This window comes from Galeopterus variegatus, unplaced genomic scaffold, assembly GCF_000696425.1.
Source record: "Galeopterus variegatus unplaced genomic scaffold, G_variegatus-3.0.2 Scaffold3876, whole genome shotgun sequence".
Classification (NCBI taxonomy): Eukaryota; Metazoa; Chordata; class Mammalia; order Dermoptera; family Cynocephalidae; genus Galeopterus; species Galeopterus variegatus.
This window is the reverse complement of record NW_007729987.1, coordinates 121,361-133,886: the sequence shown is the minus strand read 5'-3', so window position 1 is coordinate 133,886 and position 12,526 is coordinate 121,361. Positions and strand designations below refer to the sequence as shown.

General features: G+C 41.4%; 1 protein-coding gene across 1 annotated transcript; it reads right to left on the bottom strand.

Annotated features, from left to right (window-relative positions):
- Positions 1–6,179: 6,179 nt before the first annotated feature.
- Positions 6,180–7,248, bottom strand: LOC103601779 (RING finger protein 113A-like). The gene has a single exon (XM_008586203.1). It carries the CDS (start codon positions 7,246–7,248, stop codon positions 6,253–6,255), a length of 996 nt encoding a protein of 331 aa, XP_008584425.1. The 3' UTR covers positions 6,180–6,252.
- Between the last annotated feature and the right edge of the window lie 5,278 nt (positions 7,249–12,526).

Here is a 12,526-nt window from a genome sequence, read left to right as displayed (position 1 = left end):
CCGTTGCCGGACACGGAAAAAAAAAAAAAAAAAAAAAAAAAAAAAAAAAAAAAAAAAAAAACCAAATTTTTCAATACCATTGAATGAATTATCCATCTCTTTTCCAATAGGTTCCCTATAAAAATGAGCACCCAATTATAAGCTCCTTTTGAAATCAATTGGAAGTTATTCAGTGCCAGAGTTTATCTGACACACAAATACACCTTTCTTAAAGTTTTGACTACTGAGACATAAACTTTAGGGTTGACAAGAGCATTGAATGAGTTAATGCATATATATCAGCTATTATTTCATTCATTATTGAAATATTGTAGTTTAATGTTCAAATTATTACAAATTGCTAAGAATGGACTAGCATGGGAAATTAAAATATAGTAATAATGATGCTTAATTATTAGCCAAAGTGCTGTCTCAGCTAAAATGTTTACTCATTGGACTGCCATGAATGCTTTCAAATAATAATCATTTTTGTTGGTGTACAGGAAAAGATCATCATCCAGACTGAACTTTGGAACTCTGAAAGAAAAGTGATTAACTTTCCCTGAAAGACACTTATAGAGATTAGTTTATGGACTCCCCCAGCCCCCGTGGGTCCCCATGATAGGTTTGGGAACCATGATGTCTCTTTCTTCTGAAAAGCTCACTGTTGTACCCTGGTATTTTTCCCTGGTATTAATATGTAGCTACTTCTTTCTTAACTTCACAAGTGTGTCTGATCTCTCCCAACTGTGCTGGAGGCTTCTCAAGAACAGGGCCTGACTCTTTTACTTCTTGGACACTATTAGCACTTAGTACAGACTTGTGCACATAAATTAAGTAAATTAGGTGTAGTCAATAAGTTACAAATTAATCCATGCCAGCCTTGTGCTTCAGTGGAGTGATTAGAAAGGTCCTAAAAGGCCCAGCTGCCTCAAACATGTCCCTCAAAGACATGATTCTGTGACTTAGATCCTCACCATCACTTGCTTCTTTTGGATAAACCATTTTCTCCAGAAGGCCTGTATTAAAATGTAAATACCTAACCTAGGAGGTATACCTCACTAGTACGTTGTCTAACAGTTTCCTAGCAGAGAGCTTGGGCCTAGGGTTGTGTTCAGAGAAAGAACTGGAGAACCTGAGGTCCCACTTTGGGGAGCCCCCAATGAGGGCTGTGAACAGATGAGCCCACTGAGACAGGTACTTGTGGGGTGGGGCAGGGGAACACTTAACTGGGGAGAGGGAATATTGACACAACGTGAATTTATCTGTAGCATAGAACCTTCCCAAACCAACCCAGGGCTTGTTGGTATAAACCTAGTATTAGAGTGAATTCCCATCTGACTTTGGCAGACAAAAGACTGATCCAAGGTTACACTCAGCCTTGTCTGAGAGGCAACTAAGTGCTAGGCCAGTGCTCTCTGCCAGCTGTTCCACTTATAGAAACACCTGCTGATCTCAATTTATTTCATTGCAATTGCAATGAGAACCAAAGCAGGGGAGCAGAGAGAAATTGTTTCTAGAGTAACCAGAGGGCTTTATTAATTCAAGTTCTTACCTGGAATTGTCCTCAAGAATCATGGGAGAACAGGTTGAAGTGGTGTGGCCTTTGATCCACCACCAATAGAGCTACTGAATTCTGAGTGATCCTGTGTACACAGACACACCTTGCCTATGTTACCTGGGAAGGGCATCCGTGTACATAAACTCAATGTTTTTCTATAAACTGCTTGGTGGGGTGATGGGTGGGGTTCAGAAGTCAGCAGGATCCCACAGTGAGTGGGGAGGTCACAGCCACCAGGTGGGATCCTCTGTCCTCCATAATCCCCAGCAGGAAGCAGACACAAAAGGTTTCTATGGTTACATGGGCTTGGCTGGTTTATTACTTTCATTCTGATGGGTGTTTCTACAAGATATATGCAAAGTATGAAATATTTTATGGCCATTGAGAAAGAAAGTCTGACACCCCATTTCAAAGAATAAAGACCCTCTGTAAATATGAGCACCTAACTACAAACTCCTTTTGGAACCAACTGAAAGTTATTAAGTGCCAGAGCTTATCTGACACACAAACATTTCTCCAAGTTTTGACTACTGAGACATAATCTTTAGGGTTGACAGCACCAAGGCCATGTGGTGTGGTGAAAGAGTATAGGTTTTAGAATCCCACAGACCTAGCATCAAGTCTCTGGCCATCATTTGTCAACAGTGGATCTTGGGTATTACTAAACTTTGAATAACCAGCTTTTTCATTTGTAAAATGGATGTGATACCTAGTTTACAGTTTCTTTTTTTTTTTTTGTCTTTTTCGTGACCGGTAAGGGGATCGCAACCCTTGGTGTGGTGTCACCCACACCGCGTTCAGCCAGTGAGCGCACCGGCCAGTCCTATATAGGATCCGAACCCGCGGCAGGAGCGTCACTGCGCTCCCAGTGCCGCACTCTTCCCGAGTGCGCCACGGGGCCGGCCCCCTAGTTTACAGTTTCTGTAAAGATGAAACAAGATAACATGATAGAACACACATTGTGAGTGCTTACCAAATGTTTCATGTTCCCTTCTTTTATAAATGGTCAGTGGACTTCACTAACTACTAAGGAAGATTTCTCACCAGTAGCCAAACAAGACTCCGAAAACCTTCAAGGGTAAGAAGAATCTAAAAAACAAGCTTTGAAAAAAAAAGCAGTGGGCCGAGCCCATGGCGCACTCGGGAGAGTGCGGTGCTGGGAGCGTGACCGGTGCGCTCACAGCGCTCACTGGCTGAGTGCGGTGCGGCCGGTCTCAAAAACAAGGACAAAAAAAAAAAAAGAAAGCAGTGTGTTTCATTAAGATTTGTAATTATCTACAACTGGACAATGCCAAACCAATGCTGATTCTATTGATTCTATACACAGGAGTTATGTGTAGGGATATCTGTTTTGCCACTGAAGCTAGAAACTCCTTGAGGGAATATATGAGGACCAAGAGCCCTGTCTGCTGCTGAACCTGAATCTCCACAGAACAGGTATGAAGCCTCATACAATTCGACTGTCCACTAAAATGGAATCATATTATCTTCCTTCCCCGCCAATTGGTTCTGAAATATAATTCTTCGTAGGTAATGTTGGATCCCCTTACAGTTCACTCATAGGCCAACTCTCACATTTTTGCCCCCATGTTGTGCTTAACAACATGTGTCAAATGGTTCCCTGTGCTTTGGGACAGAATATTCCTACTAGAGAAAGCCGGGTTGGGTGACGTACAAGCCTAGCTATGCATGTGTCCTCATCTACACTTGCATAATTCCACTGGTTAGTGATCTCCATTCAATGGGCTCCACTCCTTGCTCCTGCAAAGCCTTTTGTATCTAAGGAAAGAAGCAAAATGCCTGTCCTCCACATCAGGATAGCTCACTAACCCTACCAAGCTCTGAGATATTTTTTGAGCTATCTGTAGCATTTAGACCCACATGCTAATTTTCCTGGGCTGTCTTTTTGACAAAAGAGGAGATGGAAACTAGGTTCTTAACAGTGCTCCAACCCATTAGCTGCTAGCTGTATTCCAGCAAGTTCTGTGGGTTGCTGACCATGGGGAATGGGGGTTGGGGGACAGGTGTTATGGCAACTGTAGATTTGCTTTCTATAAGTCTTTATATGGTCATCATCATCACCATCATCACCACTATTTTAACCAGCTGCTAGTTCATCTAATAAATCCTGCTTTGAAATGGAAATGTGGTCATTCATTTATCTGTTCACAAGACTTTCCTACTGACTGCTGGAAGTTCCCCTTCCTTTTTGCAAACAGGGAACTAACAAATATATGACATAGCTCCCTCCCCACTCTTCTATCCACATTCTTGATTTCCTTCTTTCACTTCCTTCTACTAATTCACTACAGTCATTCTGCCTCTTACTCACTCAGTCCTCAATTACTGCTGATCCTTAGTACTATAGGATAGGGACAGCCAGGACTTCCAGGAACATTATCAAGCTGTGTATATTCTGAGTCAGTTTTGTATACAATAATGATGTGAGTTATGTACAGCTCAGCCAAACTATGAACTTGACCATTCACTCATCCTGAGTAAAAGTACAAATGAAATTAACTTTGTGATATTTAGTTCATTCTTATCACACACCCTGATTTTCTAGGGACATCTCAGGAGTTGAGACATACAGATCATTCTAGAAAGAAAAGTAATCTAAGTGTGTATTTTTCCTTCCTTTCTTTATCATGCCTTGCAAACAGCCAATGCATCAGTTCCCAACCAGTTCCATGAGAACCCCCGGAGAAAGCCTTGTTTGACCCTGTTCAGTTACCAGGAGAGGGAACGTCCTCATATCATATATAGACACTTGGCTGCTTATTGCTACAAAGGTGTCATTAAACACGAATACCACCATGTCTAAAAGAACTCTCACACCACCATGTCTAAAAGAACTCTCACACCACCATGTCTAAAAGAACTCTCACACCACCATGTCTAAAAGAACTCTCACACCACCATGTCTAAAAGAACTCTCACACCACCATGTCTAAAAGAACTCTCACACCACCATGTCTAAAAGAACTCTCACACCACCATGTCTAAAAGAACTCTCACACCACCATGTCTAAAAGAACTCTCACACCACCATGTCTAAAAGAACTCTCACACCACCATGTCTAAAAGAACTCTCACACCACCATGTCTAAAAGAACTCTCACACCACCATGTCTAAAAGAACTCTCACACCACCATGCCTAAAAAATCTCTCACACCGCCATGTCTAAATAAACTCTCAGGTTTCATCAGGACCGTTGCACACGTTGTAAATGACCTGTCATAAAGACCACACCCCTCTGATCCTGATAAGGCAAAGGTTAAGGTCCATCTCTGCCATACTCTATTTCCTTCTATCTAGGCCAGAACACAACCTCTAGAACCAACTGTTTCCTCTCTCAACTGGCTCTGAGAACACTGTATTCTTTCTACAGTGTTGAATGTCTAAGTCATACACAAACTAGATGCCTAATAAATACATATTAATGATAATAGCTCAACCATTCATGTAGTTATTAAGCTAAGACCAATTACCCCATATCCCCTATTATATGCTCCCAGAGAAAGCACTTCTGTCCTCCCTATAAAGGCTGCCACCATCACTACACTCTGCAGGGGACAACAGTCATCCTGAAGCCCCCTAACTTTTGTACTAACTATTCAAAATTCAGAGTTTTGGCTTATTTCCCATCTCTCTCCAAGAGCCTCTCAGGCTGATCCCATCCTGCCTTATATTCCTATTTGCCTCAGTCACTGCTAGAAGAACAGACCTTCTAGGTCATCTAACATCAACATTGGATAATCATCCCAGTACCTCTGAATCCATCTCTGAATCCATCTTCCTTCCCTTCCCAAACTTTTCCACTGTGTCCTTTGCAACTCCAGATGTGTCATCATCAAATGTCCTGGTAGCTTCATCCTCTTCTTCAAATGTTCCCTCCACCTCCCTCTTCTTCAAACGCTCCCTCCACCTCCTGGCAGTAAAGGACCCCATCTCCTGAGCAGCCCTCTTGGTTAGAAGCTGTTTTTACGTTTCCCCTGATATCCCAGGCACCTCAGAGCCAGGAGGTGTAGTAGGTTTTCTGCTCGCTATTTCTAAGCCAATTCTTTGCCTTCCTCCTTCAAACACCCAGCTCCTTTGAAGCCTGCTATCCCTCTTATCCTTCCGGCTCACTTACTCAAGAGCTCCATTGTTAAAGTCCTTCAACCTTGTCTGACAACCATTTCTTTCTTGTCTGTTGTCTTAACTTTGCTGTTTGGAAGTGAAGCTTAGGTTCTACAGCCCAGTATTTTCATCTCACTTTTGCAAACACCTTCTCCAACAACCTTCTTTCTCTCTTCTATCATATTGAGCTGGAATATCCCAATTTGGTTGAACTCAACTACCAATCCTTTCAGAGCCTCCACGCAAGCAGCTGATCACTCCTGGGGAAAACCACACAGTATAGCTGATTTCACTTTGAATTGGTGACCTCAAACCTCAAATAGGCACTCCACACTGCCTGGCAATACTATCAAGTTTCCCAGGAAAGTTCACTTTCCTACTCTAAAGTGACTATTTCTCACTTTTCCCTTTTTTCCTAAAAAAAAAAACAAAAAAACAACTCATACCACAAAGCTTTAAGAAGAAACAGAAATGGCCTTAAATTACCTCTCTCCAAATATTTATTATAAATGATTTTCCCCCCCAAAGAACAACAAAATATTTCGAGACTTGAGAATTATGGGAAACCTAAGTAATGGGAATCGGACCCTCATCGGGGTCTTCCGGGTGGGGAATCGGAAACACCACCTTCTGCTGCAGCTCGATGCTTCTTCAGTTTAGCTGGATTGAAGATACCACTGGTCTGCTGGTCACAGACATAGCAGCGCGGGGTGGTGCGGAAATGCTGCAGTGCACAGTTTTTGCAGAAATAATGCCTGCACTTGGTGACAACTGGGTTTTGGAGGGTCTGGCGACAGATGAAACACTTGAATGGTACTTCCTCGTCATCGCTGCCCACTTCATAGTTTTCGTCCTTGCAGACACCATAGCGACCCTCTTCAAGCTCACGTTCGATCTGCCACCCAGGTTTATAGTCTGAACGGTCATGGAGGAATTTGCAGCTGTCTCCGAAGCCGCAGGAGCCAGTCTCCTTGTAGTCCTTACAGGTGTCGGGCTGGTAATCCCAGCGCACGGTGGCACGGAGGTGCTCGGGCGCTCGGATGGGGCCCTTCCTCCGCATCCCGGAGGAGGCGCTGCCCACAGACGCACCCTGGGGCTTCACATATTTCTTATAATTATTGATTCCCCGATAGATCTTGTCATCCTCCTTGCCCCGCAGCTCCTCCTGGATCTTCTGGCTGCGCTCGAAGATGGCCTGTGCGTCGCGCTCCTTGTCCGTGTCTAGCTGGTAGACAGCTGTGGCCCCCATGTCCTCCGGCCCCGCGGGTTTTGCCGAGCGGGTGGACTTGTAGGCCAGGCCGAGGCTCTCGGGCTCGCGCTCCTCGTCCTCGCTCCTCGGGTCGCCCTTCGCCGCCTTCTGGTTACCTCTGCCGCGGGCCTCCCGGGTCGCCGGGCCGTGGGCCGCCCGCCTCCTCTCCGGTCGAACCACAGAGCTGCCCTCGTCACTACTGCCGCTGCTTTCTCCGGGCTCCGGGTCGCAGGCCGGGCGCTTTCTGAGGCCCGCAGCCCCTCTCCGCCCCGGCTTTCTGAAGAAGAAGCTGCAGGCCCTGTCCGTCGTCCCTCCCGGGGAAAACCGCTCTGCCATTTTAGAGTCGCGAGCTCAGAAATGGCGGCGGCGTCCCGGGTCTCGCGGGGCCTCCTCACGTTCTGAGGGTTTGAACGTGCGCCCACAAGTTCGTCAATATTCCTCCCTTCCGGAGGTGGCGCTTGATGTCTCTCCTCTGGGGCGAGATATGGTGACGCACTTCTAACGCATAGCGCGTGAAATGGGAAAAACCGCTAACAGTGGAAAGATCTGGCAGACTCCACTTTATCCAAGTGACGGAGGTTAACGTCACTAGTAACAAACCATGTTGCTAGCATGAACCTGCCGACATGATTAGACAGGGCTTAACGCCTGCCTCTGTGGCATTCTTCCCCAAACCCATAACCTCGATTGCTCATGAGAAAACATCAGACAAACCCTAGTGGAGGGACGTTCTATGAAACACCTGGCCAGTACTCTTCAAAAGTGTCTAGGTCATAAAAGAAAAGAAAAAGACTCAGAAGCTCTCACAGATTGGAGGAGACTAAGGAAATACAATGACTAAATGCATGCAGAATCCTAGACTGGATCCGGGAACAGTAAAAGGACAATAGTGGGAAAAACAGGAAAACTGCAAATTAAGCCTGTAGCTTAGTTAGTAATGTTGCACCAGTGTTAATTTCTTAGTCTTGATTAAGTTACCATAGTTATATAAGATGTTAACATTGGGAGTAATTGGGTGAAGGACATACGGAAACTTTCTGTACTGTATTTGCAACTCTTCTAAAAATATAAAATTATTTCAAAATAAAAATAAGAAATATGGACTGGTTGGTTACCTCACTTGGTTAGAGCATGGTGTTGGTAACATCAAAGTTAAGGGTTCAGATCCGCATGCCAGTTGCCAAAAAAATAATAATAATAATTAAAAATAAGAACTCCTATATCTTTTCATCCCGATACCCTTCACTCAGTTGGTGACCTGACTTCGTATACTGTTGATAGAATAAGTGTCAGAGCAGAACTCTTTCATTCTTCTGCCACCACTTTGCCTCCAACCTGCTCTTACAATAGGAGATTGTCCCTGTTCTCAAGTTCCTCCACTAGTGTTCTCGGTCCCATCCTCTCTCCACTCTCCCTTTCTCAAATAACTGGAAGATGTCCCTCCTCCAGTTATTTCTCTTCTTCCCACTTCGTCAATCTCTCCCTCTCTCCTGGATCATTTTCATTGTCATATAAACATGCTGTATTGTCTCTCACATTAACAAGCCTCAGCTGTCATCCCTCATGTCTTTCACCTTATTTCCTTATTTCTCCCCACCTCTTGTTGAACATTTTGCAAGAGGCAAAAGTTACCTCCATTTATTCTCTCTACTTCTTTTTCTTTTTCTTATTTTTTTGGTGGCTGGCCTGTACAGGCATCTGAACCCTGGGCCTTGGTCAGCACCATACTCTCCCAAGTGAGCTAACCAGCCAGCCCATGTTCTCTTTACTTCTTGATTGCCATTTCTTCTCCATTTCTCTCCATGCTGGCCAGCATTCCACTGAAATTACCACATTCTATGGACCGTTCCATGTCATCTTACTTGACTTCTTAACACTCTAAAAAAACATTGATCTGTAGTTAATAACATGCATGCTGAAGTCTTTAGGGGAGAAGTGTACTGAAGTCTGCAATTCACATTTGAATGCATCAGAATAATAACACAGGTATCTGATAACACACATACAAGGGGCTTTCAAAAATTTGTGGAAAAGTGGAATTAAAAGATAAAAAGAAAAAATATAAACTTTATTTTTCAACATTAGCTCCATCAAGTTCAAGACACTTTTGTAAGCAAAGATACCGGCCATTTAGTCCATCCCTACAGAACTGAGAGTCCTAGGAATTTAACCATGTAAATGCAGTCATTTTTACAATATTAACTGAAGAAAAGTGGGTGCCCTTTAAAGATTTTTTAAGATTAGTAAACAAAAAGATGTCAGAATAAGCCAAATTACAAGACTGTAAGGTGGATGCCTAATGATTTCCCATTGAAACTTTCATAAAATTGTCCCCATTTGATGGGAGGAATGAGCAGGAGCATTGTCTTGGTGGAGGACTCTTTGGTTAAAGGTTTTCTGGGTATTTTTCTACTAAAGCTTTGGTTAACTTTCTCCAAACACTCTCGTAATAAGCAGATGTTATTGTTCTTTGGCCCTCCAGAAAGTCAGCAAGCAAAATACCTTGAGCACCCCAAAGAACTGTTGCCATGACCTTTTCTCTTGACTGGTCCACTCTTGCTTTGACTGGACCACTTCCACCTCTTGGTAGCCATGGCTTTGATTGTGTGTTGTCTTCAGGACTGTACTGATAAAACCATGTTCATCTCCTGTTGCTATTCTTCAAAAAAATGCTTCAGGATCTTGATCCTATTTGTTTAAAATTTCCATTGAAAGCTCCACTCCTGTCTGCAGCTGATCTGTGCACAACAGTTTCAGCACCCATAGAGCAGAAAGTTTGCTCAGCTGTAATTTTTTCAGTCAAAATTGTGTAAGCTAAACCAGTTGAGATTTCTATGTTGTTGGCTATTGTTTCTGCTGTTAATCATTGGCCTCTTCAATTACGGCATAAACAAGATTAACTTTTTCCTTGCAAACTGATTTGGATGGTCTGCCACTATGGGCTTCATATTCAATGTTGTCTCATCCCTTCTTAAAAGGAGTTACACATTTGTAAACTGCTGATTTCTTTGGGGCATTGTCCCCATAAACTTCTTGTAAAGCATCAATGTTTTCAACTTTATTCCACTCAAGCTTCACCATAAATTTGATGTTGGTTCTTGCTTCAATTTTAGCAGAATTCCTGTTGCTCTGATAGGGGCTCATTTCAAACTGACATCTTATCCTTCTTAGTGCCTCAATTTAGCTCCTATTATAACAAGTTAGTACAAGTTTATATTGGTGCAAAAAAAATTTGCAATCCAGGCATAATTTTTTCGTAATATGCATTTTTCATGAACTTTTTGAAGACCCCTCATATAGTACAACATTAATGGTATAATCAAGGGGTGGGCACACAGTTTTCACTGTAAAATTGTTTTAACTTTTCTCTATGTTTGAACATTTTCATAATAAAATGTTGAAAATGTGTATACACCTAATAATAGAATACTAAAAAAATACTTATTCTTTTCAAGTGAACATGAAACATTCACCAAGATGGACCATAGGCTGGATTATAAAGAAAGTTTTGATAAATTTACAAGAACTGAAATCCGGTGCTAATAACACCAAGGCCCCAGGTTCGGATCCCACATAGGGATGGCCGGTTCGCTCACTGGCTGAGCGTGGTGCTGACAACACCAAGTCAAGGGTTAAGATCCCCTTACCGGTCATCTTTAAAAAAAAAAAAAAAAGACACAATCAAATCTGCAGCTAACGCAACACTAGTAAACAAGAGAATGCTCTCTCCCTAAGATCAGGAATAAGGCAAAGATGTCCACTTTCATCACTTCTATTTACTACTATACTGGAGATCCTAGCCAATGCAATAAGATTTAAAAGAAAGAAGTAAAACTGCTTCAGGATGACATGACTGTGTACATATCATATCCTAAGAAATCCAAAAATTAAAAAAAAAAGGAAGGAAGGAAAAGCTACTAGAACTAATAATAAGTTTACCAAGGTTGAAGGATATAAGTCAGTAAACAAAAATAAATTGCATTTGTATATATCAGCAATGAACAATTGGAAAATGAATTTACAATAAGATCAAAGATATAAAATGCTTATGGTTAAACTTAACAAAATATGTGTAAGACCTTTACACTGAAAGCTATAAAACATTTTTGAGAGAAATTAAAAAGAGATCTAAACAAATGGAGAGAGGCCATGACCATGGACTGGAGGATTTAAATTGTTAAGATGTCAATTCTTTCTAAACTGATTCTGAGCTTCAATGTGATCACAATCAAAATTCAAGCAGGCTTTTTTGTAAAAACTGATAAGGTGATTCTAAAATTTATATGGAAATACAAAGGACCAAGAATAGCTGAAACAACTATGAAAAAGAATCACAAAGTTAAAAGACTTCTACTATTTGATTTCAATACTATGGTAGTCAAGACAATGTAGTACTGGAGCAAGGATAGACATATAGAACAATGAAACAGGAGAGTTTAGAAATAGACCCCACATCCATATGGTTAACTTGCTTTTGATAGGTGGCAAGGTAATTCAGTGAGGAAGGAGTAGAGTTCTCTCCATATGGCACTGGAGCAACTAGCCAGTCTTATGTCAGGAACCCCCCCGCCAAAAAAAATTGTGACTCATTTAAGAACACACACAAAAAATTAATGTGAGATGGATCATAGACCTAAACTTAAAAGCTAAATCTATAAAAGTCCTAGAAGAAAACAGTGGCAGTAAAGCCAGCAAGAACCAGGATGATTTTCACATGAGCAATGAAGGAGATGTGGAGCCAAGGGGCCATTCTAAGTGAGAAACAATTGTCTTCTAATGGAGGAAATGAATAGTTACTATATGAAATTGGAGGGGGTAAAAAGCAGAAGAAAGTGGTTGCCTCTGGGGGAACAGGAATCAGGATGAGGAAGGGAGCTCCTGTTTTTCATTTTAAACCTTGCAGTACTATTTGACTTTTATACTATGTACACACACTTCTTTGGATAAAAGTAAAAATTTGCTGTGTTCTTTTAAATTATAATACAGATCACTTAATTAACATATATACTAATGTATTAGACACTGCTGCTTAAGTGCTTATCATGTAGTGCTTCATATTGTACAAAAAACTTCAAAGTGAAAAAAGATAGGAAAAAAGATTTTCTCATGGTAAAGAGTTAGAAGTTTTGCTTTTGGAGACAAAGTTAATTTTTAATTACAGATATGACACGATAAAAATTATATACACATATACACATACATACATTATATATTAAGGTGGACTCTCAATATACAAATGCAAACTATTGTTATAAACATTATCAACTACTCTGCAGAGAGTACATTCTGTGAAACCAGGTTCTTTGGGATACGTGAGAAGAATTAATGAATGAGTGGCATAAATACCAACCTATTAACAAAGATGAGGGATTTTCTGGGTAGTGGTCAAGAAGAACTTTTACTTTTCATTCTATATAAAGTACTTTTATTTTGAATTCATGTTACTCATGGAATAAAAATGTTAAGAACTAGTAATTTTAAGCCTAATTATAACAAATGTTTACACATTACATACTCTTTTAACCATCTGCAAAAATAAAATTCATACCATTTAATATTTCAATAAATTCTACATACCACACACACACACACACACACACACACACACACACAC

Bases quoted from the DNA above. Each gene is read 5' to 3' on its own strand.
- LOC103601779 (XM_008586203.1), bottom strand. From the start codon at position 7,248: ATGGCAGAGCGGTTTTCCCCGGGAGGGACGACGGACAGGGCCTGCAGC.